This window comes from Muscardinus avellanarius, assembly GCF_963383645.1.
Source record: "Muscardinus avellanarius genome assembly, chromosome: 3".
NCBI classification, from domain to species: domain Eukaryota; kingdom Metazoa; phylum Chordata; class Mammalia; order Rodentia; family Gliridae; genus Muscardinus; species Muscardinus avellanarius.
Genome location: NC_137788.1, coordinates 99256324 through 99280544, shown reverse-complemented (window position 1 = coordinate 99280544; position 24221 = coordinate 99256324). Strand labels below are relative to the sequence as shown.

The 24221-nt window shown below is 51.1% G+C and overlaps 1 protein-coding gene across 1 annotated transcript; it reads right to left on the bottom strand.

Moving 5' to 3' along the window:
- Positions 1-10068: 10068 nt before the first annotated feature.
- LOC308259892 (chymosin-like) lies at positions 10069-22545 on the bottom strand (the record flags this gene model as incomplete). The annotated part of the gene is made up of 9 exons (XM_080691209.1): positions 10069-10206; positions 10350-10448; positions 10994-11138; positions 11763-11876; positions 13453-13652; positions 16944-17062; positions 18065-18182; positions 18804-18954; positions 22484-22545. The coding sequence occupies 9 exons, from the start codon at positions 22543-22545 to the stop codon at positions 10069-10071; spliced, it is 1146 nt and encodes a 381-aa protein (XP_080547335.1).
- Positions 22546-24221: the final 1676 nt, after the last annotated feature.

Sequence of the window (24221 nt, the reverse complement as noted above, 5' to 3'; positions counted from 1 at the left end):
GAGGGGAGGAGAAGGAATGAGAAGAGAAGGCTGTATCAGTCACCCCAGCTCATTCTGCTCAGTTTCCTCCACAGAATACTACAGACTGGTGGCCCAGGAAATGGTTCTAGAGACTGGAACCCAAGATCAAGGTGCCAGAGGCATTAGTTTCTGCTGAGGCCTCTTCTCCTGGCTTGTAGGTGGCATCTTCTCATTGTGTATACACACACACCCCAAGTGACTCTTCCTCATGTTATAGGGACACCAGACATAGTAGACTATGACCTTAATCACCTATTTAAATGTCACCTATTTAAATGAGGATCGCACGGGTTCAAAGCCAGCCTCAGCTACTTAGTGAGGCTCTCCATAACTTAGTGAGACCCTGTTTCCAAATAAAATATAAAAATAGGTCTGGGAGTATAGCCTGGAGGTAGATAGTCCCTGGGTTCCACCCCCAGTACCAAAAAAAAATGTCCTGTCTCCAATACAGTTACTTTGGGGGTCAGAGCATCCGCATATGAACTTGAGAGGGCATTATTCAGCCCATAACATCCCCCTTCCAGCCAGTACCCATCCCATCACAGCTCCTGGCTGCCTCTGGCCTCAGCTCTCAGGTTCTCCAGCCACCCCGCTGTGGTGACAGAGATCACATCTTGTCATCTGGGGGGCTTTGTAGGCTGGTGCAGTCCAGGTGACCCGTCTGGAGCGGCAAACAAGGGAGACAGCCACAAGCCCTGCCCAGCCCTGGGAGGGACAGGCTTTGGTAGGCAGAGGGGGCACACGCTTGGGGTTTCCAGAGGCCTGGCAGCGACTGCTCCCTCCACCCACACCCCTGCTCTGCAGCCGAGCACGGAGCACAGGCTGAAGGGAGCCACGCCTTCCACACTGGAACTGGGACACGAAGCTCGACAAGGTTTCTGTGATGCTCATGGCATAAAGAAGAGTCTGGCAGATGGAATTTGATTTCAGAATTTCCAACTTTTCTAGGACACTGCAAGCAACTGAGGGAATGATGGGGCAGAATATTTAAAATCTCCTCCCAAATCATGGTATATCTCAAAAAAAAAAAAACCTCACCAGATAAAACTTTTGATAGTTCTCATTTTCTGCTATAGTTTGGATTAAAATGTTCCCTAAAACCCATGTATTTTGTTGAAGGCTTGGTCCACAGCCTCTGCTGGTAGAAATTTTAGGAAGTGGGGCCTAAAGTTCAATGTCATTGGCAATCAGGGAGATGCAAATCAAAACTACACTGAGATTCCGTCTAACTCCAATCAGAATGGCAATCATCAAGAAGTTAAAAAATAATAAATGTTGGCGAGGATGTGGAGAAGCTGGAATTGTTCTACATTGCTGATGGGATTGTAAATAAGTTTAGCTGCTATGGAGATCAGTGAGGAGATTCTTCAGAAAACTAGGAATGGATCCACCATATGACCCAGCTCTATCACTCCTGGGTATCTTTCTAGAGAAGTTGAAAGCAGAGAACTATAGTAATATAAACATACCTGTGTTCATAAAGCACAATTTACAATAACCAAATTATGGAACCAACATAGGTGTCCATCAACAGATGAATGGATTACAAAATTATGGGATATCCACGAAATGGAGTTCTACTCAGCAATAAAGAAGAATAAAATCATGTAATTTGCATGAAAATGGAAGGACCTGGAGAAGATTATGTTAAATGAGTTTAGCCAGTCACAGAAAGTAAAAGTTTGTATGTTTTCTCTAATACTGGCAATCTAATATTGAGGATACCAGAGAAACTCCAGATAATGGAGGAGAAACCTCAGTGGAGCCAGGGAGGTAGGCTAAGGGGAGGAGAGGGGTAAGAGTGCTGCTCACTGAGAGAATTGGCTATGTGTGCATATGTGAATATACCAATGTTGATCTCAATACTCTGTATGGAGAAGAGAGGAAATGGGGAGGTGGGAGGGCACCAGGTGCTGTGTGCATGTATATCACTGTCAACATGATTTACATGAAGATATGAGACTATAATGCACCAATAAACACATATAAAATTTTTTTAATGTTTATAATAAAGTGAAGCCTAAGGCGGGTGTGGTGTGCCTCTAATAACAGTCCTTGGGAGGCTGTGACAAGAGGATTGCAGGTATATCTCAGAGGCAGAATGCCCCTGGGTTCAATCCCCAGTATGAGAGAGAGAGAGAGAGAGAGAGAGAGAGAGAGAGAGAGAGAGAATGGAGGAGGAGGAAGAGGAAGAGGAAGAGGAGGAAGAAGAGGAGGAGGAGGAGGAGGAGGAGGAGGAGGAGGAGGAGGAGGAGGAGAGAAGGGAAGGGAAGGGAAGGGAAGGGAAGGGAAGGGAAGGGAAGGGAAGGGAAGGGAAGGGAAGGGAAGGGAAGGGAAGAAAATAGTACAGTGCATCCTAGTGGGAAAAAGTTAGGTTACTGGGGCTGTGCCCCTGAGAGCGACATCCTTATCCTTCTGCTTCTCTCTTCTTTGCTTCATGGTCACCACAAACTCCCCGGCATGATTTCCTGCCCTGCCATAGGCCCAAAACCAACTGACCATGGACAAGCCTCTGGTACTATGAGCCAAAGCAACCGTCTCTTCATAAGAAGCTGATTTTCACATACTTTGTCACAGTGACAGAAGCTAACTACACATCCCCGTAAAGCTTAGTGAGGATGAAGACAGTGTTTCACTCACCATTTTGGGTTTAACACTTACTGTTTGGAAAACCCAAGAAATATTTGATGAGAGAGAGAAAGAGAAAGTTCACTTTGACAAGGCCCAACATCTTCACTCCCTGGATCTCAGGCTGCGGCCAGCAGCTATCAAAGCTGATAAGCCCCTGAGTCACCTTCTCTCACCCCCCCTAGCTCAGGCGCGGTGGTGGGCCGGGGTCTGCCCCTGCTGAAGGGCACTTCTGGCTCCTGCCTGATGCTTGTACCCCTCAGGGACTGTCCCTGAGCTGAAGAGTCATTCCCAAGCTGCCAGGTCAGCTCCAACCCCAGAGAAATGCTTTTAGAAGCTCTGATGGGTGTCGGGCCTGGTGGCTCATGCTTGTAATCCCAGTACTTGAGAGGCTGAGACAGGAGGATCACAGATTCCAGGCCAGTCTCAGCTACTTAGCAAGACCCTCCGCAACTTAGTGAGACCCTGTTTCAAAATAAATAATAACCCCACCAGACATGTAGTTCACCTTGGTCTTAGACTTCCCAACCTTTGTAACTGTGGAAATAAAGTTATGTTGCTTATAAAAATGGAAGGAAGGGAAGAAAGGAAGAATAAAAATAGGACTGGGGGTGTAGCTCAGAGGTAGTATGTCCCTGGGTTCCATCCCCAGTACAGAAGAAGAAGAAGAAGGAGGAGGAGGAGGAGGAGGAGGAGGAGGAGGAGGAGGAGGAGGAGGACTGATGAGTAAGGACAGGTGGGTGGCAGGACAGTGTGGGGCTGGCAGCCAGGCTGGGGAGGGAGGACATCCCTCCTAGGGTGCCACTCCAAATGAACATCTCTCAGATGAAGGGGTCTACGTGGTCAGGGGACAGACAGAGGCTGTAAGTGGAAACAGGCATAAACACCCACTGGCCTTTGCCAGGGAGCATCTCTTGGGCTGCAGCGAGCCCTTCCTCTCCCTCTTGGGTTCAAATGAATTCACAAAGCCTAGTTCAAATTCATAGCCACACCACCTCCCAGCAATGAGAATATCCGCCCGGCACCTTCTGCACCAGCATGCCTAACCCTCCAGCCAAGGACAATCTCTAAAGATTCTCATTCCCCATCCTTCCTCTCCCTGCCTGGCCTGTGTCTGGGACTTCTAAAAATCGTGTGGATTTCGGGAAGCACATGGGAATTCTCTATTTTGCATATTATCCACACCCACAGGGCCAGTGTCCAGGTGCTGGAACTCAAGCCAAAGCACCCTTCAGCCTCAGGAGCTGAAGCCAAGAGATTGGCTACCAGGGGACTGGAGAGCTCCAGGGACAGCACGAGCCCGTGCTTGGGGACAGCCAGCTGCCCCCAGTCCACGTCACTGCGTAGGAGGGATACTGCACTAGAACACCACCCGGAGCTGGGATTTAATGCTCCAGGGAAGACCTGCCTCACGGGCCACCCCAGGTACCAGTTCAAGGCTGCAGGAGGTGTGGGTGGCTCCCATCTGCCCAGGACACTCCTTGACACTTCAGGCCTATCTCAGAGGCTCCTGGATCCCTTCCATAGGCCCTAAAAATAAAGCACCAAGGACACTGTTATTCTGGTCTCAATGTTAAACAAAGCCCTGGGCAAGAAAGGGACTCTCAGGTTTCATAGCTGGGCCAGAGGAGAGGGCGAGGACAAAGGTGGGGGAGGCTCCACAGCCAGGTCACAGCTTCAGCCTCCACTTGGAGGAAAACAAGCCCAGAGAAGGTGGCCGTCCAAGAGCAGTCCACAAAGGACACAGTGAAGAAATAAAATAAAGTAGCCAGGCGTGGTGGCGCACGCTTCTAATCCCAGTATTTGGGAGGCTGAGACCGGAGGATCACAGTTCACGGTCAGCCTCAGCTACTTAGTGAGGCCCTCCGTAACCTACTGAGACCCTGTTTCAAAAAAATAAAATAAAATAAAAATTGGACAGGGGCTGTAGCTGGGAGGTTGAATGCCCCTGGGTTCCATCCCCAGACCCACAAAGAATTTTTTAATGTAAATAAGATAAAGTAAAATAAAAAGGGGCAGAGGGATATACCCCTGTAATCCCAGTACATAGGACGCTGAGACAGCAGGGTCACAGGTTCGAGGCCAGCGCCAGCAACTTAGCTGTTTCCAAATAAAAATTAAAAATAAAATAGGGCCAAGGGAGCTGTGATTGGTGGCGCACACTTGAAATGCCAGCATTTGAGAAGCTGAGATAGAAGGATTGCAATTCAAGGACAGCCTCAACTACTTAGTGAGGTCCTTTGCAACTCAGTGAGACCTTGCTTCAAAATAAAAAATAAAAATAGGTCTGAGGGTGTAGCTTGGAGGTCAAATGCCCCTGGATTCAATCCCCAGCACCACAAGTAAATAGATAGATAAATAAGGAAAGAAAGAAAGAAGAAATAGTGAGGCTCTCAGCAACTTAGTGAGATCCTGTTTCCAAATAAAATATAAAATAGGTCTGGGACTGTAGCCTGGAGGTAGAAAGCTCTGGGTTCCATTCCCAATACCACTAAATAAATGAATAGATAAATTAGATAGATAGATAGATAGATAGATAGATAGATAGATGATAAATAAATAGGAAGCACCATGCAGAGACAAGTTTGCCTGCATCGTACCCGGCCCCAGCCTGGAACCTCTAGGGATCCCAGCTGCTGTGACTGCTCTGGGGTGACAGGCATCCTTCCATCTGGAAGGCCAGTGCGGTATTCTGGTCCCTGAGGCACACACAGCAGGCTCGTCCTCACCTGGCCAGCTCCTGCTCAACATGGAAGATCACAATTACAACTGATGCAGAAAGATCAGAGGCCTTTAGAGAACAGAGATTGAGAAAATAAAGCTAACCAGAGAGGACGTGGGCCACCCCTCCTGTGCTGCGTGCCACCGCCTGCGGAGGACTCTCAGTGTTTGTTGCCTGGCTGGGCCTCACCCCCAGGTCACCTGGGGTGAGGAAGAAAGTGAGCGATGTAAACAAGGCGTTCAGAGCTGGCATTTGGATCTGGCCACTAGAGGGCGCTCCAGGACCAGAGCTGACTCCCCAGCAGCCCTCTCCCCTGGTGAGGGGATCTAGAAAAGGACAATTTGGAATTTGCTTATTCATTCAACATACATCTACTGAACGATTACTCTGCCAAACACTAAGTGCTACCGTGGGTACAAAATGATTAAGATGTGCCTCATCTTTCATTTGAGAAATTAGCAGTATAAGCAAAAGTAGGGTAGCCATATTTAGCTCCCGATCTCTGCATGGATGACCCCTCTTTCATATCTTTGCCCAAATATCACCTTCTCGCTGAGCTTACACTTCCCACCTCATTTTATTTATTTATTTATTTATTTATTTATTTATTTATTTATTTACTTTTGTGGTACTGGGAATGGAACCCAGAAGCATTCTACCTCTGAGCCACACCCCCAGCCCTATTTTTTTTTTGTTTTTTTATTTGTATTTTTATTTTTTATTGTTTTTTTATTTCTTAAAACAGCGTCTCAGCCGGGCGTGGTGGCGCACGCTTGTAATCCCCGCGCTTGGGAGGCGGAGACAGGAGGATCGCGCAGGTTCGAAGCCAGCCGTGCTGGCGTAAGAGACCCTGTTTCAAAAATATAAAAAATAGGTCTGGGAGCGTAGCCCGGAGGTAGAAGGGCTTCCAGGAACCCCAGTACCACCAAAAAAAAAAAAAAAAAAACAGCGTCTCACTGAGTTGCAAAGGGCCTTGTTAAGTACCTGAGGCTTTCCACGCACTGTGATCCTTCTGACAGCCTCCCAAATGCTGGGATTACAAGCGTGTGCCACCACATCCCGCTCCCCACCTCATTTTAAAACTCAGTCTCTCTATTCCTGCTCACCAGCTCACTGAACTCCTAGGGCTTGTAAACACACACACACACACACACACACACACACACACACACACATTGATTATCTTCACCGTGTGTCCATGGGGCCAAGAGTGTGTCTGCTGATGGATACAGAGCCCAAAACAGCATCACACACAATCACACACAGGAAGTACTCTTACATATTTTTAATGAACAAGAAGGATGAGAACTCTAGTTAGTCCCAAGTAAATGGAGGGGTTTTTGAGGCTTAGAAGCCATAGGTGTCTTCTCAGAGGAGGTGACATTTAAGAAGGACGAGGGGCAGTTTGAAGGTCAGAGTGGGCAACAGGGACAAAGGGAGAAGGCACAGAGGTGAGCCGCAGGGAGCTGGCACGGTGTCTGCAGAAGGACGAACGCTCCAGATATGTTCCTCCCATCCGGGAAGGCCCTGCCTCCCCCAGGCTGCAGCTGCTCTGGCCAGTTGGGCCCCAGCCATGAACACGGCTGCTGGCCCCGGGCTCTGCCCCTGCCCCTCTGCCCCTGGGCCTCCCTGGCTCCTTCCCGCAGCCACTCCCTGCCCTGGCTGTGGGTTCACCAGCGATGGTCGCCTCAGGGCTTCCTGACATGGCAGCCGCCTCGGTCCCTCCTGTCTCAGTTACTTTCTCCCTTCTGCCACAAGGAAGAAACAAACACTTAGCTCAGAAAACAATCCATCATTTTGTCATAACATTTCCATTTCAAAGACTTCCTTTCCAAGCTCCTCACAGGCCCACCACTTCCTCTCATTAGCATGAGAACTGCCAGAGACTTGAGTGGCAGGGAAGAAAGAGGGGCTGAGACTCTGTGTGTGTGTGTGTGTGTGTGTGTGTGTGTGTGTGTGTGTGTGTGTGTGTCCATGTGCGTGTGCACACCCCTGCGTGCACTGTGGTGCTGTCAGAGATGAGCCTGCTCACATCACAAAGCGTGAGCCCCCCGTGGTACGCCAGGAAGCCCCCGGCCACTGAGGATTCAGAAAGGAAGGACAGATGCAGGAGCTGCCCGCCAGTGCCTCAGTCCCAGGCGATGGCAAGAGGAGGCCACTGGGAAGCTGGACGGAGAGCGTGGAGTTCAAAGGTCAGACAAGGCAGAACAGGCCACAGGGATGGCAGAAGGCTCAGAGGCGAGCTGCAGGGTGTTGGGAGTTGGGTGTCACCACTAAAAAGGGGCACAGGACACTGAGGCCTTCTACGCCTTCTCTTGGTCTTTCCATTCTTTCCTTTTTTTTTTTTTTTTTAAATTTTGGTATTGAAGATTGAGCCCAGGAGCATTCTACCTCTGAGCTACACCCCCAGACTTTTTCTGAAACAGTGTCTCACTTTAAGCTGGGCATGGTAGCACTCCACTGGCTTATAATCCTAGCATTTGGAAGGCTGAGACAGGAGGATCGTGGTTCACAGACAGCATAGGCCACTTAGTGAGGCCCTTTGCAACTCAGTGAGACCCTGTTTCAAAATAAAGAAAAAAATACGGCTGGGAGTGTAGTTCGGAGGTCGAATGTCCCTGGGTTCTATTTCCAGTGCAGCCAAAATAAGAAAGTGTCTCACTAAATTGATGAGGGTCTCATCAATTTGCTGAGGCTGGCCTTCAACCTGCGATCCTCCACCATGGCTGACTTCCAAGGCCTTTTCCATGGTCCCTGGCAGAGCCTGTAGGGAGCTGGACCTGGGCAGAGCCCAGTGTGTCCCCTGGGCAGACCAGACTCCCTGGAAGCAGCTGGTTCACTGCCTCTCCCTTGAGCATCCTCCCAGCATGCACAGAGGACAGCAAGGAACGGGAGTGGCCAGCGAGGAGAGGGAGACGGTGCAGGAGCTGAGAGACCAGGTAGGGCAACTCTCGAGGACCTCGTTGAGTCTCCAGTTTCTTCCTTCCTTTCTTTCTTTTTGTACTCTTTTTTCTTTCTTTCAATTTATTTTTGGTACTGTTGTTGAATCCAGAGGCTTTCTTCCAACAATCTCAATCTCTCTCTCTCTCTCTCTCTCTCTCTCTCTCTCTCTCTCTCTCTCTCCTCTTCTCTCCCTCCCTCTCACATGCACACAGCCCTTTTTTAAGTTCCCAAGGTTGACCCTGAACCTTCCATCCTCCTGTCTCTGCCTCCCAAGTACTGGGATTACACGTGGGCGGGCCATCAGGCCCAGCTGAGTTCCCAATTCTTGGTGGGGCCCTCCACAAGTTAGGCACCCAAGGTTTCAGAAAAGGAGGTGCAAGGTGTCTGTCCTCAGGAGCCAGCAGTTCATGAGGGAGACAGACAAGGAGTTAAATGCTGCTACACTCAGCAGCAGCCTGGCGGGGGCCACCTGAGGATGTGGGTACTGACTTGAGCTCTTCAGGCTGCTTAAAAACCAGACAGAGAGGCTGGAGGGAAGAAGGTTCCAGGCTGAGCATCCGCAGCAGCTGGCAGCACACGAGGCCCCGGGAGACTGTGCTGCCCATGGCCCGGGAGCCCCGGGAGGCAGATGCCACACAGTCCAGCTCACGCATGGCGAGGACCGCCACCAAGGCCAGGTGCACAGGGAGGGAAGGGGACATTTAGTCCAAGCTTCACGTGGATGAGTCACCACACTTAGGCTTCCTCCGTTACCTCCAGTTGAGTTGGGTGTTTAAAATACAATTGTGAAATGTACGCCCTTGAATATATTATAACACAGTTTTTATATGCTTGTTTGGCATTTCTTTTTGTATTGTTTTTTTTAATCTGCAAAAAGACTAAAAATAATGGAAGTGACCCAATTCTGTCTCACTCTTGGCAAACAGACAGTATAGGTCCTAGATAAGAAATTAAAGCTTAGAGAAGTCGCTCCTCAGCACCATGCCTGCCTCCCCCCTCCGCCCCCCCACCGACACCAAGGCGTGCCCAGCCTGGCACCACCCTCTGTCCTTGGAGTCCTGGATGTCCGGTGGCCTCTGCCCCAAGCCACCCCAGGCTCCTCAGCTCACGAGGCTGCAGCCTGAGCCCATCCTCTGCCACTTCGCCCCCACAGCCCTCAGTCCAGCCCTGCCCAGCCCCACAAGAGGCCGGCTGCCCCTCCACAGACCCACGCAGACACCGTGGGCTGGTGGCACCTCCACTGCACTAGGTCCCTGATCTTGCTTGTGCTTGCGTACAGCTGGGAAAGACCCCAGATGGGCCTACAGCATCCCCTCAACCAATACCACTGGGCTAAAGAATCAGGTGCTCCCGACTCCTCCTCTTCAGTCTCCTCTGTGAAATATCCCACCCTTAAGACCAGCCGCCTTTCCCACTTCTCTGCTATTTGTAGGGCCAGACCATGGTCAGAACGAGAAAGGGGAGAGGAAACAAAGGTGTTCCACCCCCAGCAGAGCACCCACCGTGTCCTCAGCCGTCCTCAACCCACGTGGCCCCAGCTCTGCCTGAACACCACAAGCCAGTCACAACCCCACACCGTAGTGGCCCAGGGCTTCCGCCGCAGGAAGGACAAGGGAGAGCAGGCTTTGCAAAATGTGCTGTTTATTGAGACCCATCTGCCTGAAACCCCGATCTATGTGCACATGTAAGTGTGTGAGCATATGTGTACGTGTGTGCGCGTTTAGGGAAAATGTGGTCCGTGGTCGGTGTTATTATCAGACAGCCTTGGCCAGCCCCACGCGGTTGTTGGCTCTGTCAAAGACACTGTAATATTCCCGGATGAAAACATCCCCCAGGATCCACAGTGGGGAATTAGTGTTTCCCTGGAAGCCGCTGGAGCAGAAGCCCTGGTCCTGGGAAAGACAAGCTAAGATAAAGCTGGTTCCAGAGCTATTTTCCTGCCCCACCCCACAATTACTGTGTAGTCCTTCATTTCTCCCTCAGATTGGCTTCCCAGGTAAGTAAACTACTATCAGCTTCATCTTCCTTAACAGACCTGGATGGTGTACGTGAAGGGTGGCAACGGATACTCTCTGCCGTGTATCTCGAAGACGACCGTGGGCATGCTGCTCAGGCCCCAGCAGTTGATGTCGAACTGGACGCAAGGGGAGGGCGAGGGTGTCATCCAACCAGGACCGGAAGAGGCACCCGTGCCGCACACTAAACCCCTTCCTCTGCACCCCGTGAGCCACAGCGTGGAGAGGGGCCTTGCCTTCTTCAAGGACCATGAGGGGCTCTCAAGATGAGGCCAGGTCCCAAGACATGGTCCTCAAACAGTCACGCCAAGGGGACCCGCTGTTAGTAATGCAGAGGGCTCCCCACTGTATCTCCCCATCTAGGCCCAGCCAGAGTGTACAAAGACCCTGGGGGCACCCAGCTGGCAGAGCAAGAGAAACAGACTGGTAGAGGGAGAAACCAAGTGGTAGGGCAAAGGGCAGCGAGCCAGGAGAGGAAGGCACAGCCTCCTCCCAGAGGACTAAAGCCAGGCTGCAGCTGCTCCTGAAGTGAGGAGCTCTCACAGCAAGGACGGCCAAAGCCCCCGGAGCCCCAGCCTCCGCTGGACAGCAGGAACCTCGCCGTCTCCCTTGGTCATGTCTGCTGTATGAAATGGGGCTTCCGCTTCAGGGGGCCTGAACTCACCTGGCCATACTGGCCCTGCGTGGCTCCAATGACCTGTTGGATCTTGAGGATGTCCCGGCTAGGCCCGGCCACCAGGGAGGTGCCCGTATCCAGGATGGCCTGGCAGCCGCCATCACAAGCCACCACCATACCGTCGACAGTGACCCTAAGAGGGTAAACAAGGGGACACATCCTTCCTCCAGCCCAGCATCCCTCCCCGAGTCCTGCCCACCCCCTCCAGGATCCTTGGGAGAGATAAAGACCCAGCCATGCCTGGGTCCCTCCTGGAGCCCCCAAAATGTCCTGAGCTCAGAAGAAACACCTAGAACTATTTCTCCCAATTCATTTGTGAAGTTGAAGATAGACACACACACACACACACACACACACACACACACACACACACACCCTTCTCTCGCTCTCTCTCTCTCTCTCCTGGGAATGTCAACTTCAGAATCGATGGACGATGTATGTGTGTGTGCGTATGTTACTTGGGGGGTGGAACCCAGAGGCTTTCTACCTCCAGGCTACACTCCAGCCCTGTTTTCTTTTATAATTTATCTGGAAACAGGGTCTCACTAAGTTGCTGAGAGCCTCACTCAGTAGCTGAGGCTGGCTTTGAACCCATGCGATCCTCCTGTCTCAGCCTCCCAAGCACTGGGATTACAAGCATGCGCCACCACGCCCGGCAATTCAATGGATGATCTTATGAGCGGCCGCGCAGCAGTCTTTCTCAGAGCCCTGTGACCCCCACAGCCCCACCCTGGAGCCGGCCTCCGGCTGGGCCCACCTGTCCACGGTGAATTGCCAGTACTGCTGCTCCGTCACCGGCACCCAGTGCAGCGAGCCTGTGTAGTAGGGCGGGTCGACGGCCCCCAGCGTGAGCATGCTCCCCTGGCCATTCCTGGAACCCGGCAGGGAGAGTGACACTGGGACAAGGCTGCCCCGTGGTGAAGAGTGCACCCCCAGGTGCCACTAAGCCACTGGTCACCCCAGACCCCCCTGCAGCACCTTCTCACAGTTGTATAAGTACAGCCATGTGCGCAATTGTGAGCCATTTCCCCAGAGAAAATGCTCCTCTCAACTTGTTCTTGTGTTTGGGGATTTGGGGTTGTTTTTTTGCCTTGTTTTGTATTGTTCTGTTTTTGTATAGGGATTGAACCGAAGGGCATCCTGCCTTCATGCTACATCCCTAGCCCTCTTTTATTCCTTATTTTGAAACAAGGTCTTGCTAAGTTGCTGAGGGTCTAAGTTGCTGACACTGGCCATGAACCTGAGATCCTCCTATCTCAGCCTCCCCAGTACTAGGCTCACAGGCGTGTGCCACCGGGCCCGGCTTCCCGGCATGTCTTGTTGGTTGATGTTTGCCGGTCTCCTGGCTCAACCTCTACACAGAAAAGGGCCCGGTAAACATATATGGAGTGAGTAAATGAGTGAATAAATGAACTGCACCAATTTACCCCTTGCCTGGGTTCCTCCGTCCTCCGCTACCCCGCCCTTCTCCTGGACGTGGCCTCCTTCTCCTCATCCTGCCACCCACTGCCTGGCTGAGCTCACATGGGTCATCACAGAGAGCGGCAGTGGACCTGGAGCAAGGGGCCTGGGCTCTGGCCCTGAGCTGTGGGCCTGCCTCAGGCCCTGGTTCCCAGGCATCTGTGCCTCCCTGCACCTCTGCTTCCTGACTAAGGAAAGGAAAAGATTGGGCTTCTTTGGAGTTAGCTCAAAAAGCCCCTGAATCTCGATAACATCAACAAATAGCTAAGGCATTATTTGGAAGAAAGAATTTAAAAGCCCCTAGGCAGAGACAAGATCAGTCTTCATTTTTTAAAAGCTAAACATACAGCCAGATGCAGTGACATGTTTCTACAATGTCAGTGTTTGGGAAGCTGCGATAGGAGGATCGCAGGTTCAAAGTCAGCCTCAGCAACTTAGCGAGATCCTCAACAACTTTGACCCTGTTGCAAAATTTAATAAAAGGGCTGGGAAGCCAGATGTGGTGGCGCACACTTGTAATCCCAGCATTCGGGAGGCTGAGACAGGAGGATCGCGGTTCACAGACAGCTTCAGCTACTTAGTGAGGTCTTCTGCAACTTAGTGAGACCCTGTTACAAAACAAAGAATAAGAAATAAATCTCGGAACAGCTCAGAGGTAGAATGCCCTTGGGTTCCAGCCCCTGTATGAAAAAAAGAGGAGCTGGGAGAGTGCCAAAGAAGTAGAAAGCCCCTGGGTTCAATCCCCAATACCAATAAAAGTATAAAAGCCAGAAGTGTAAGTCATCTTTAACCCAGTCAAATCTGGCTGCATAAGTAACTCTATTGGAAACCTCCGGACAAGAGACTGGGTGAGCTTGGAAACCAGGGGCATGTTGGCTTGAGTGCTGATGACTGCCATTTACCAGCAGTGTCTCAGGGGTGGACACACCTCAGCTGGCAGTCCTTACCAGGCCACTGGTCAAGCCCTGGCTGGGCGCAGTGCCTACCTGCTCATGTAAAACGAGAACAGATCTTGGGCTACCAGGTGCCCATTCATCATGTTGTCAAACACAGGCACCAAGGGCTCAGTAGCGAGGGAGGGATAGGCCAGCCCCAGAATACCGTCGAACTCAGAGTAGGTAAAGATGTCATCAGGCTCCTGAGTGCTCAGGCCCACGGTCTGGTGGGGGACCACGATGTTGGAGACCTGCAATAAAGTCATAATGATCCCCACAGAGAGCCACTGAGGCCAGAGAAGAAAAATCCCAGAGATGGGGCAGCTAGTCCCGGGCCACAAGCTCATGGCAGAGTTTTAACTACTCTGATCCTCCTTCCCTCTTATAGCCCATGCAGTTATTAAACCTTAAGCAAAAGAAACAAAACCCACTCCTTTCTCTGTGCTATGTGCTGTGGTTCTGGAGAATTAGTGTGATGAGGTTGGTTTGGAGTCAGGGAAAGAGAGGGTCCAGCGCCTGGTACAGAAACAGGTGCTCATGTTGAGAATGAGCTCAAAGAAGGGGGAGGAGGAGGGATGCTCTCTGCAGGGCTGCAGCCCTCCTTACAGGTGCACCTGAGGTGCTCATCTCCCAGAGCTAGACAGAACATGCATGAGCCAGGCACAGTGGTGCACTCCTGTAATTACAACTACTCAGGAAGCTAAGGCAGGAGAATTGCAAGTTTGAGGCCAGCCTGGGCAAATCATCAAGACCCTGTATCAAAAAATAAAATAAAATAAAATAAAATAAAGGACTGGACATGTATATCACTGGTAGAGCATCCTTCTACCACTGATAGAGGCCCAGTTCAAGAAAGGAAGGAAGGAAGGTGGGAGGGGAGGGGAGGGGAGGGGAAGGGAAGGGAGGGGAGAATGCTCCTTGCATCAGTAAGACCTAGTGTGGAACCAGGTGTGGTTATGCATACCCATAATCCCAGTACTTGGGGGGCTGAAACAGGAGGGTTACAGGTTTGAGACCAACCTTGTCAACTTAGTGAGACCCTGTTTTAAAAAATAAAATAGACCAGGCGTGGTGGCGCACACTTATAAACCCCGCACTTGGAAGGCAGAGACAGGAGGATTGCGCAGGTTCGAAGCCAGCCTTGCTGGCTTAGGAGACCCTGTTTCTGAATAAAATATAAAATGGGTCTGGGAGTGTAGCCGGAGGTAGAAGGGTTTCCAGGAACCCCAGTACCACCAAAAAAATAATAAATAAAGCCGGGCGTGGTGGCACACGCTTATAATTCCTGCGCTTGGGAGGCGGAGACAGGAGGATCGTGCAGGTTCGAAGCCAGCCGTGTGCGCTGGCTTAGGAGACCCTGTTTCCAAATAAAAAAGTATAAAAAATAGGTCTGGGAGTGTAGCCCGGAGGAAGAAAGGCTTCCAAGAACCCCAGTACCACCAATAATAATAATAATAATTAAATTAATTAATTAATTAATTAAATAAAATAGGAGCCAGACATGGTGGCGCACACTTGTAATCCCAGCATTCAGGAGACTGAGAACGGAGGATACTGGTTCGTGGACAGCCTCAGCTACTTAGTGAGGCCCTCTGCAACTTAGTGAGACCCAGTTTCAAAATAAAGAATAAAAAATAGGGCAGGGAGTATAGCTCAGAGGTCAAATGCCCCTGGGTTCCATCCCCAGACCCACAAAAATAAATAAATAAATAAATAAAAATAGGTCTGGGGTTATAGCTTGGAGGTCAATCCTAGTAACACACACACACGCGCGTGCGCGCGCACACACACACACACACACACACACACACACACGACCCGGGGGCAGGTCCCTGTTCTTTCCTGTGCTGATTGTGACCCAGAGCAAGTACCTCTCTGAACCTCAATTCCTTTACCTGATAAATGGAATAATAACACCTGCACCTCAAGGCAGTGCTTAGGCTAAGTAACACCAAAGGCTGAACACTGAGTGGACACCACCGTGTTCTCTCACTGAACATTTATTGGCATCATACTGAAGCATTAACTCCAAAATACCTTCTCAGCCTCCCCACCTCCCAGCCTGCGATGCGTCCACCAGCCCAGCCTGCGCCACCATTCACTATCCCGGATTGCCCCAATGGCCAGGACCCAGCCTCCTGCCTCCACTCTGCCCCCTTATAATATGCCCTCCATACAAGGTAGCCAGAGTGACCTTTAGAGAAGAAGTCAGGTCGTACGGCCCCTTGATACACCTGTGCAGTGATTCCATGGAGCTGAGCATGAAGCCAGCTTGGGGCCCCCTTGCACTCTGGTCTTGCTCCTCGCGCCTCCTCCGTCTTCCCTGGCCCTGCGCTTGCTCTGTGCCCCCACGCTGCGGCCTCTGAGCTGGCCGGTCCCTCTGCTCAGGCCTGGCCTCTGCAGATGCCTCATTTCGGCTCCACTCTGCAACAAATCTCCAAATCTCCACCCCCCACCCCAAGCCCTCTCCACCTTTCTCAGTTATGTTTTCTTCAGGACACTCAGCACTGTTCAAAGCCACTGACTTAAGTGTGTCTTGTGTCCCCCACTCGACTCTCTGTCCCTCTTGTTCACCACTGTATCCTTGGTTTCTAGAATAAAGCTCATGGAATGAAAACAGTGGGTGATAACTCAGTACTACAGAATAAGTCGACTCGCTCTTTCTTTCCATCCATAAACAGTTAAGGACTTCCAACGTGCCAGTTCTAGGTCCTGCAGATATAGCAATGTACAGAGAAAGTGCCTGCCCTGGCTGGGGTTGACTTATATTCCAGCAGGAAAAACAGACAATACTTTTATGTACTGGGGATTGAACCCAGATGCTTTCTACCTCCTAGTTATACCCTTAACTTTTTCATTTTTTTTTAAATTTTAAAACAAAGTCTTGCTAAGTTGCTGAGGGCCTTGTTAAGTTACCGAGGCTGGCCTTGAACCTCTGATTTTCCTATCCCCGTCTCCCAAGTACTGGGATTACACATGTGTGCCACCAACCTCAGCTGACAATACATTTTTTTAAAGAAGTGGTATCGAACATGTCAGGTGGAAATGGGCCCGCTAAAGAAAAATAAAACATCGTAAGGGCAACAGGCCATGTGTTATTGGACCCAACAGTGAGATAAGACACTATCAGTAAAGTGGCATTGGGCAAAGATGGGAAGGCGAGAAGGAGGTTTGCGGAGAGGTGCTGTGGGCTGAGCAGGTGGGGTGCTAGAGGTGATTCAGTGGCAGCGAGGCGTGCATGGGTGGCTCCAACTAAGAGGTGATACAAACCTGGAATTCTGAACTTCTGTGTCAAGGACACTGGAGAAAGGACCGGAGAGCTAGAAACCTACACCTGTGAAAGCTCTCAGATGGGCTCTGAGAGCCAGCCAGGAAAGAAGAGGAGAGAGGAAGGGGATGCCCCCGGCCGGCTGTGGCTAAAGGCTCCCTCAGAATCCTCACCCACTGAGCCCCCAGGCAGTGCACTAAGTCTCCTGAGCGCCGGAGCCAGGAGCGCGGGTGGAAAAATGGTTGCCTGGAAAGACAAGGTGAGCCCCACTTACAGTGACAGTGTCGTCGCCCAGAAAGCCCCGCACACTGCCTGTGCCATACTGGACCGACAGCGACTTGCTCAGGTTCTGGAAGGTGGAGGACTTGGACGGGTCAAAGCGGTGATGGTTTTCTGGAACACAGACCCAGCGTTATTGGGGGTCTCGGGGTCTTGCGACTTGACAGCACCAGCCAGGGCTGAAGCCCTTGCCATATTCTTGTAAGAATATGCCCTACCGGCCACTCTCTCCTTAGAAAGAGAGCAGCCTCTTCTATCGTCTTGGTCCCGGTAGAATAAAGAAAACTTTCTCAAGTAAACATGCTAGTGCATGCCTGTAATTCCAATACATGGGAGACTGAGACAGGAGGATCGCTGGTTCAAACCCATCCTCAGCAACTTAGCAAGACTCTTAGCAACTCACTAATACTCTGTTTCCAAAAAATAAATAAAATAAAATAAAATAAAATAAAATAAAATAAAATAAAATAGGGCTGGGGATGTAGCTCAGAGGCTGAATGCCCCTGGATTCAATCCTCAGTATCAAATATATATATACATTTTTTTTCTATACTGCTTAGCCTACTTTTCTGTCCCAGTGCTACCCACAGTAGCTTCCAAACAAAAAAAGAATGGAAAACCCACCTCTGTGGCTCCCATGGCGTTTAACTTGAACCAGCTGAGGAATCTTAACCAAACACCCTCCCTCTCTGAATCTAGCTTTTTTCATCTGTGCAATGGGATTAAAAAAAAAAAAAAAAAAGAGAGAGCTGCCAGGAGGGACAGCTGGGTAAGTGTGAGACTGGGTGGCAATTGTTTGCTGGGGTAGGGGTGTGCCCACTCACTCTCCCCCAGCTCCCAGTGGCCAGCCATTGCCCATTTTACAGAAAGAAAAATGGAGGACACAGCAGGGTAAGTAGGTGCCTTGGCTCCAAGTAGAGACAGAAACAACAACTTGGGTTCCCTAATTTCTCACTGGAGCTTTTATCCATCAGACCCATGATTTTCAAACCTTCCCAGTCTGTGGCCAGTGGAGGAGATGAGGTTCAGGGGGAGGCTGGGCTATCAAAGCACTCTCTCTGGCCACCCGCACTCCCCACGCCACACACCCCCATGGGGCCCAGCGAGGTCACTCACTGCAGGCTTCACTCATGCAGTAGACAGAGGGCACCCAGAGGTCGGAGGAGCCTGTGTCAAACACCACGGTGAACTCCTGGGGTGGGGTCCCAATGTAGATCTTCCCAAAGTACTCACTCTGAAGACAGACAGTTCTGGGTCACCGGGAAGGGAGGGATGATGCTGGACACAGGGCCTGTTCGGCCTCTGGGCCCCGTGGAAGGTCAGGGAAGAGGAGACAGGAGGAGGACTCTGGGGGCGTTCTCCACCTCCCCCACACACACCTGGCTCCCACCCCAGCAAGTCCTGGGCCTCGCACCACACTATGACAATCACGCAGAGCCTGGGGCAGAGCTTAGCCTGGGAGGGAGGCTGGGCCGCCCCGCCAGGGCAGGAAGAAGCCGGGTGCAGGGCCCGGAGTCCCCTGACCCAGATGTACAAACGAGAGCACAGAACCCGGAAAGGGCCAGAAACTGCCGAGAGTGAAAGATGAGAGACCAGCTCCAAAATGGCAGAGAGCCCAAAGTAGGAGGGAGAGAAAGATGGCGTCAGTGTTCCCATCCCTTCCCAGCCCAGACGGGGCCTGGGAAGGCAGGTGCTGGGTCAGGCGCAGATCATGTGCCCTCGAGGGATGCGGTGTGACAAGGGTGGTTTTCCCAGGGGACAGAGGAGAGTTGGCCTTGCTGCATCTGCCCACTCGCTATGGCGGAGGAAGAGGGAAAGCCCTGGAGGGCAAGCCTGGGCATGACCAGCCGCTCACGTCTAGGTAGCTGGTCAGTGGTTCGCGGGCCACTTTCCCCAAGTCGGAGCTCTTCTCAATGAAGGCATACTGGTACTTCCTCAGAAAGCTGTCCAGCAGCCCACGCTCCTGCAGGGTGCTCCTCAGAGACTTCCCCTTGTGCAGAGGGATCCTGAGGAGGAGGAGAGCGTTCACAGTGAGGGAGGCTCTGGCTCCCATGAACTATGCACGCTCTTGGCCAACATCCCACTGACCAAGGCCAATGGCTTCCAAATGTTATTTTTTATCATGACCCAAAGTAAGAAATATATTTTTATATCAGTTCACAAGTCAATGCCTAGACTTACTAAATGCAATGTACTGATATTTCCTACTCTTGTTTCTTTTTAAAATACTGGTGGAGATTCACTAGGTTTATTTTATAACTCACTAATAAGTTTCACAACTACACCCAAGGTTTAAAAGACACTAAGCAGTTGGGTGTAGTGGTGTATGCCTGTAATTCCAATACTTGGAAGACAGGAAGATCATGGGTTCAAAGACAACCTTGGCAATGTAGCAAGACTCTGTTTCAAAATAAAATAAAATAGTGCTGGGGGTGTAGCTTGAAGCTAGAAGGCCTCTGGGTTCAATCTCCAATACCACAAAAATGAAGAAGGAGAAAGAGGAAGAGGAGGAGGAGGAGGAGGAGGAGGAGGAGGAGGAGGAAGAGGAGGAGGAGGAGGAAGAGGAGGAGGAGGAAGAGGAGGAGGAGGAGGAAGAGGAGGAAGAGGAGGAAGAGGAGGAGGAAGAGGAGGAGGAAGAGGAGGAGGAGGAAGAGGAGGAGGAGGAGGAAGAGGAGGAAGAGGAGGAGGAAGAGGAGGAGGAGGAGGAAGAGGAGGAGGAGGAAGAGGAGGAGGAGGAGGAGGAGGAAGAAGAGGAGGAGGAGGAGGAGGAAGAAGAGGAGGAGGAAGAGGAGGAGGAGGAGGAGGAAGAGGAGGAGGAGGAAGAGGAGGAGGAGGAGGAGGAGGAGGAGGAAGAAGAGGAGGAGGAGGAGGAGGAGGAGGAGGAGGAAGAGGAGGAGGAGGAAGAGGAGGAGGAAGAGGAGGAAGAGGAGGAGGAGGAGGAGGAGGAGGAGGAAGAGGAGGAGGAGGAAGAGGAGGAGGAGGAGGAGGAGGAGGAAGAGGAAGAAGAGGAGGAGGAGGAGGAGGAGGAGGAAGAGGAGGAGGAGGAGGAGGAGGAGGAGGAGGAGGAGGGAAGACACTAAGCACGTTGTCACTCATTGGTCACCAAGTTCTTGTTGGTATCTACTGTTTTCCAGACACTGTACAAGGCACAGGAAACACAATATAAAAAGGATAGTCTCAATCTTTCAAAGTTTTCTCTTCAGAGAGGAAAATGGTGTCTCCCACACTCTGGCACACACTGACTTCGCTGGCCCCTTTTCTCCACTCTCTGGGTAGTGTCTGCCCCAGTGTGGGTAAAAATTCCTCACAGCATCTTTCAGCACAGAGCTGGGATCCCAGGAGCTCTTAATCCAGTCTAGGTAGTGGAATATGGGGACGAGAACGAGATCGAGGAAACAGGAAAGAGATCAAGAGGGGATACAGCAGAATCTGGTTCCAGACCCGGCTCTGCCCAATTCATGGCAACTTGGGAGACTCCTCAAGCTTTCTGGGCTTCCCCCGGGGGACTCCCCAAAGCCCGCTGAGCTTCTGGTTCCTCTGTAAAAAGGCTTAGCTGCTTCCTTTCCGCCCACTCTTTGACCCCATCTTTGATCAGCCAGGTGGCGTTCACTCTCTGGCTCTCAGTCCCCTCTTCTGTAGACAGAAGCAGAGTCTGATAATTCCCATGTGGTCCTTCCATGGTGGGAGGTGGGGGCGCTGGTTTAAAGGACACCTTGAGATTACAAATGTGAAAGCTACTCTGAGAGCACTAAAAATGTCAGTGGTTTCAAGACTTACAATGAGAACAGTCTTCCCAAGTTACTCATAACCCTGATCACCCAGGGACAAGACTTGAGGTGAATTATGGCCTCTCCTCTGGGGCCCCTCACCCCAGCCCTCAGACACCACTGGTTCTAGGCCCTGACTCAGAAATGAAAAGTCTATATGACATTCCTCAGCTCTTGTCTCAGGTAATAGAAAAAGGTTTTACAAGACCCACCCATAGCTGTCTTTTCCTGTGCCTCCATGTACAGGCCCACAAATGGTTTCTACTTAGCCTCAACTCCGGTTCCCGATTAGCTCAGGATTTAATTGCTAAAGGGCTGGTGACAACCCCAGTAAGGAGCTGAGACTCTGCTGAGCTGACCTGCCCAAGCCCAAGGCCTCAGAGAGCTGCCCCCCACCTCCCGGGGAGCCAACAGTACCCAGAAGCAGGCCACTACCAAGTACTGAGTCAGGAGGGCAGCACTTCCTGGAGGCTCCAGCCACCAAGGACGCCTTAACTCCAGCCCAGCTTCTGCTCCCTGGGCTGAGGCTGCCAGCACACCAGGCATCTGGAACTTTATCTTTAGGACCACCACAAAGATCGCTGGATGATCAGAGGCACCCTGAACCCTTCCCAAGAGAGCAAGCAGGGTTCCCTGTGCTCAGGCTTTTCTGGGACTTAAACCCAAGCACCCAGGAGTGGTGTGATACCACAGCAAGTGTGCAGGTCAGTCTGGGGCCGAGCTTGGGCTCCTCTGCTACTAGCTATGTGGTCTCAGGCAGCTCAGGATCCCTTCCTGAACAACAGTCTTCTCATCTGTAAAATGCAAAGATTAATAATCCCTACCTAACCCATGAGGATTGGTGACAGCATACGTAAATGCCTAGTTAAGTACCTGGCATCTAGCAGCAAACAGTTCAGTAAATATCAGCTATCATTTCTGAAGAAAAGTTTCACCCTGGAATTTCACTCACAAAAGACTTCAGACACAGAGAACTCTATTTTGCTTAACAAGTGAATATATAGCATTTAGTGTGTCAGGTACTAATTGAAGCATTTTTTTTCTAATTGAATCATTTTTAAAAAATATTAACTCAAACCAGGTATGGGGGTGCGTACCTGTAATCTCAGTACTTGAGAGGTTGAAACAGGGGGATCACAGATTCAGGACCAGCCTCAATAATTTAGCAAGGTCCCTCAGCAACTTAGTGAGACCCTGTTTCAAAATAAAATATAAAATAGGGCTGGGGTATACCTGAAAGGTTGAATCCTTGAATCCAGAGGCATTCTCCTGCTGAGCTACTTCCCTAGCCCTATTTTTTTTTTTCATTTTTAAATGAGGTCTCACTAAATTACCAAGTGCTAATCTTGAACCTGGGATCCTCCTGTCTCAATCTCCCAAGTACTGGAATTACGGGTGTGTGTTACCATGCCCAGCTCTAAAAACAATAACTCATACAATCCTCAAGAGAACCCTACCTAATGGACACTCCTATTACCCTAATTTTACAACAGATGGAGAAACCAAAGCACAGAGAGTCCGGATAGTGACAGAGATGGGCATCAAAGGCCAGAAGCCATGCTCCATCTCCCCAGGACGCCCATCCGGCTCCCTTGCCTGAGAGGCATAAGCAGAGGAAACCTGAAAAGCCAGGTCCACAGGAAGTGACTGTCCTGGGCCCTACAGCATCCCCTCCCGAGGCTGCGGAGGAGAACCGAGGACCGGGAGACCAAGGGTATCTCGCCCAGGGAGGACGCATGAGACGCCCTCCCTGGCAGCCGACATTCACCTGGTAACTTCACGGCCCTGGGACAGAGCAAGGACTGCAAGGAGCACCACAAGGCACCTCATCCTGGATCCCGGGCGGCCAACGGACCCAGCTGGTGCCCATCCTCACAGCCTTTATAGAGAAGTGGGGTTCCCTCTGGCAGGACGCCCAGACTTCAGAGTCAGCCCCCGACTAACATAGTCAGATAGGACCCAGACTACCTAAGACCCACACTGATAAGGCCCACAAAGTCCACCCCTCTGAGAACTTCAAAGTTGAAGGGTACACAGGCCTGATCTTCAGCCTGGGAAATGTCAACACAGGCCCCTCTGGCCTGATTTCTCCCGCCTACTGGGACTTTTTTTTTTTTTTTTTTCGGTCCTGGGGATGGAACCCAGGGACATTCTACCACTGAGTTACACCACCAGGCCTATTATTATTATTATTATTATTATTATTAATTTTGAAACAGGGTCTCACTAAGTTGCAGAGGGCCTCACTAAGTAACTGAGGCTGGTCGTGAACCCAGATCCTTCTGTCTTAGCCTCCCAAATTCTGGGATTACAAGCCCGCACCCCCACACCCGGCCCTAGTGGGACTTCTGAGCCAGCACAGGTGGGGCTATTTCAGATCGCACCTCCTGCTCTGTAAGAATCTATTCTAACAAGCCTCACTCCTACCCAACCTCCTTCCCTCCCTGGGCCTGACTTTGCTGGAAACCGGCAGCCTGCCCTGTCCAGAAAGCTGATTCAAGGCTTCCAAGTCCAGTTTGCTGGGAGTCTAGTCCAAGAACGGCATCTGAGGGAAAGAGGGCTTGTTCAGTCTACCACCCCAGTAGCAGGCCTCTGAAATTAGAGCACAGAGCAGGAGTTCCCGCAGAGTGTGGCCTACGAGAAGAAGGCAGAGGCCCAGGCATCCATTGGGTGTGGTTAGAAGGGTGTTGAGAGGGGGAGGGGGAAATGCCAGGTCACATTAGCAAGTGGAAGAGCTGGGAAGGCAGACTCATGCCCCACCTGTGGGGGAAGGAGGGAAACAAGACAGTGATGGTCGGCCTTAAAGAACGGGATCACCCAAGGCCAACAGGAAGCTATGTCCAGCAGACCTTCCCAGCGCAGACCAGGCAGGCCAGAGATTCTCTCAAGCCTGTAGCCAGAAAGAAACAGATACAAAGGGCACCAAAGACTGTAGTCATGAAACTGGTGGAGAAGACTATTTCTCAGGGAGGAGGGGAGCTATAAACTACAAAGTTGGGATTAAGTCAGTAGAAGGTGAACAAAATAGGAATGCATAGGCTCCAGGACCAGGAGGGTGCAGAACACGGCCACAGATGCCCATCACCTGGAAGTACAGACATGTGCATGAGGCAGCGGGGGCCTGGTGGGGTGGTGGAGGAAGCAGCCTAGGGCCGCCAAAGGGGGAGCATGTGGTGTGTCCAGAAACACTTGGCCCTCAGAGAGGGGCTGGTTCAGTAGCATTCTCAACACTGTGACCCAAACACCTGAAACGCAAAACTTAGAGCAAGAAGGGTATATTTACTTGTGGATCTGGAGATTTTAAAGGTCATCGTCCATTTGGGACTGGGTTCCAAGGAGGAACCGTGGCTACACATTCTCAGGGCATCATCGAAGAAAGCAGAGAGCAAAGAGGCTAGAGCAGGGTGGCCCGGAACACATGCTGTCCCTGACCACGCCCCAGGGACTCACCTCCAATCAGGTCCTGTCTCTGCGCATGAGATCTAGGGGACACGACTGTCTATCAT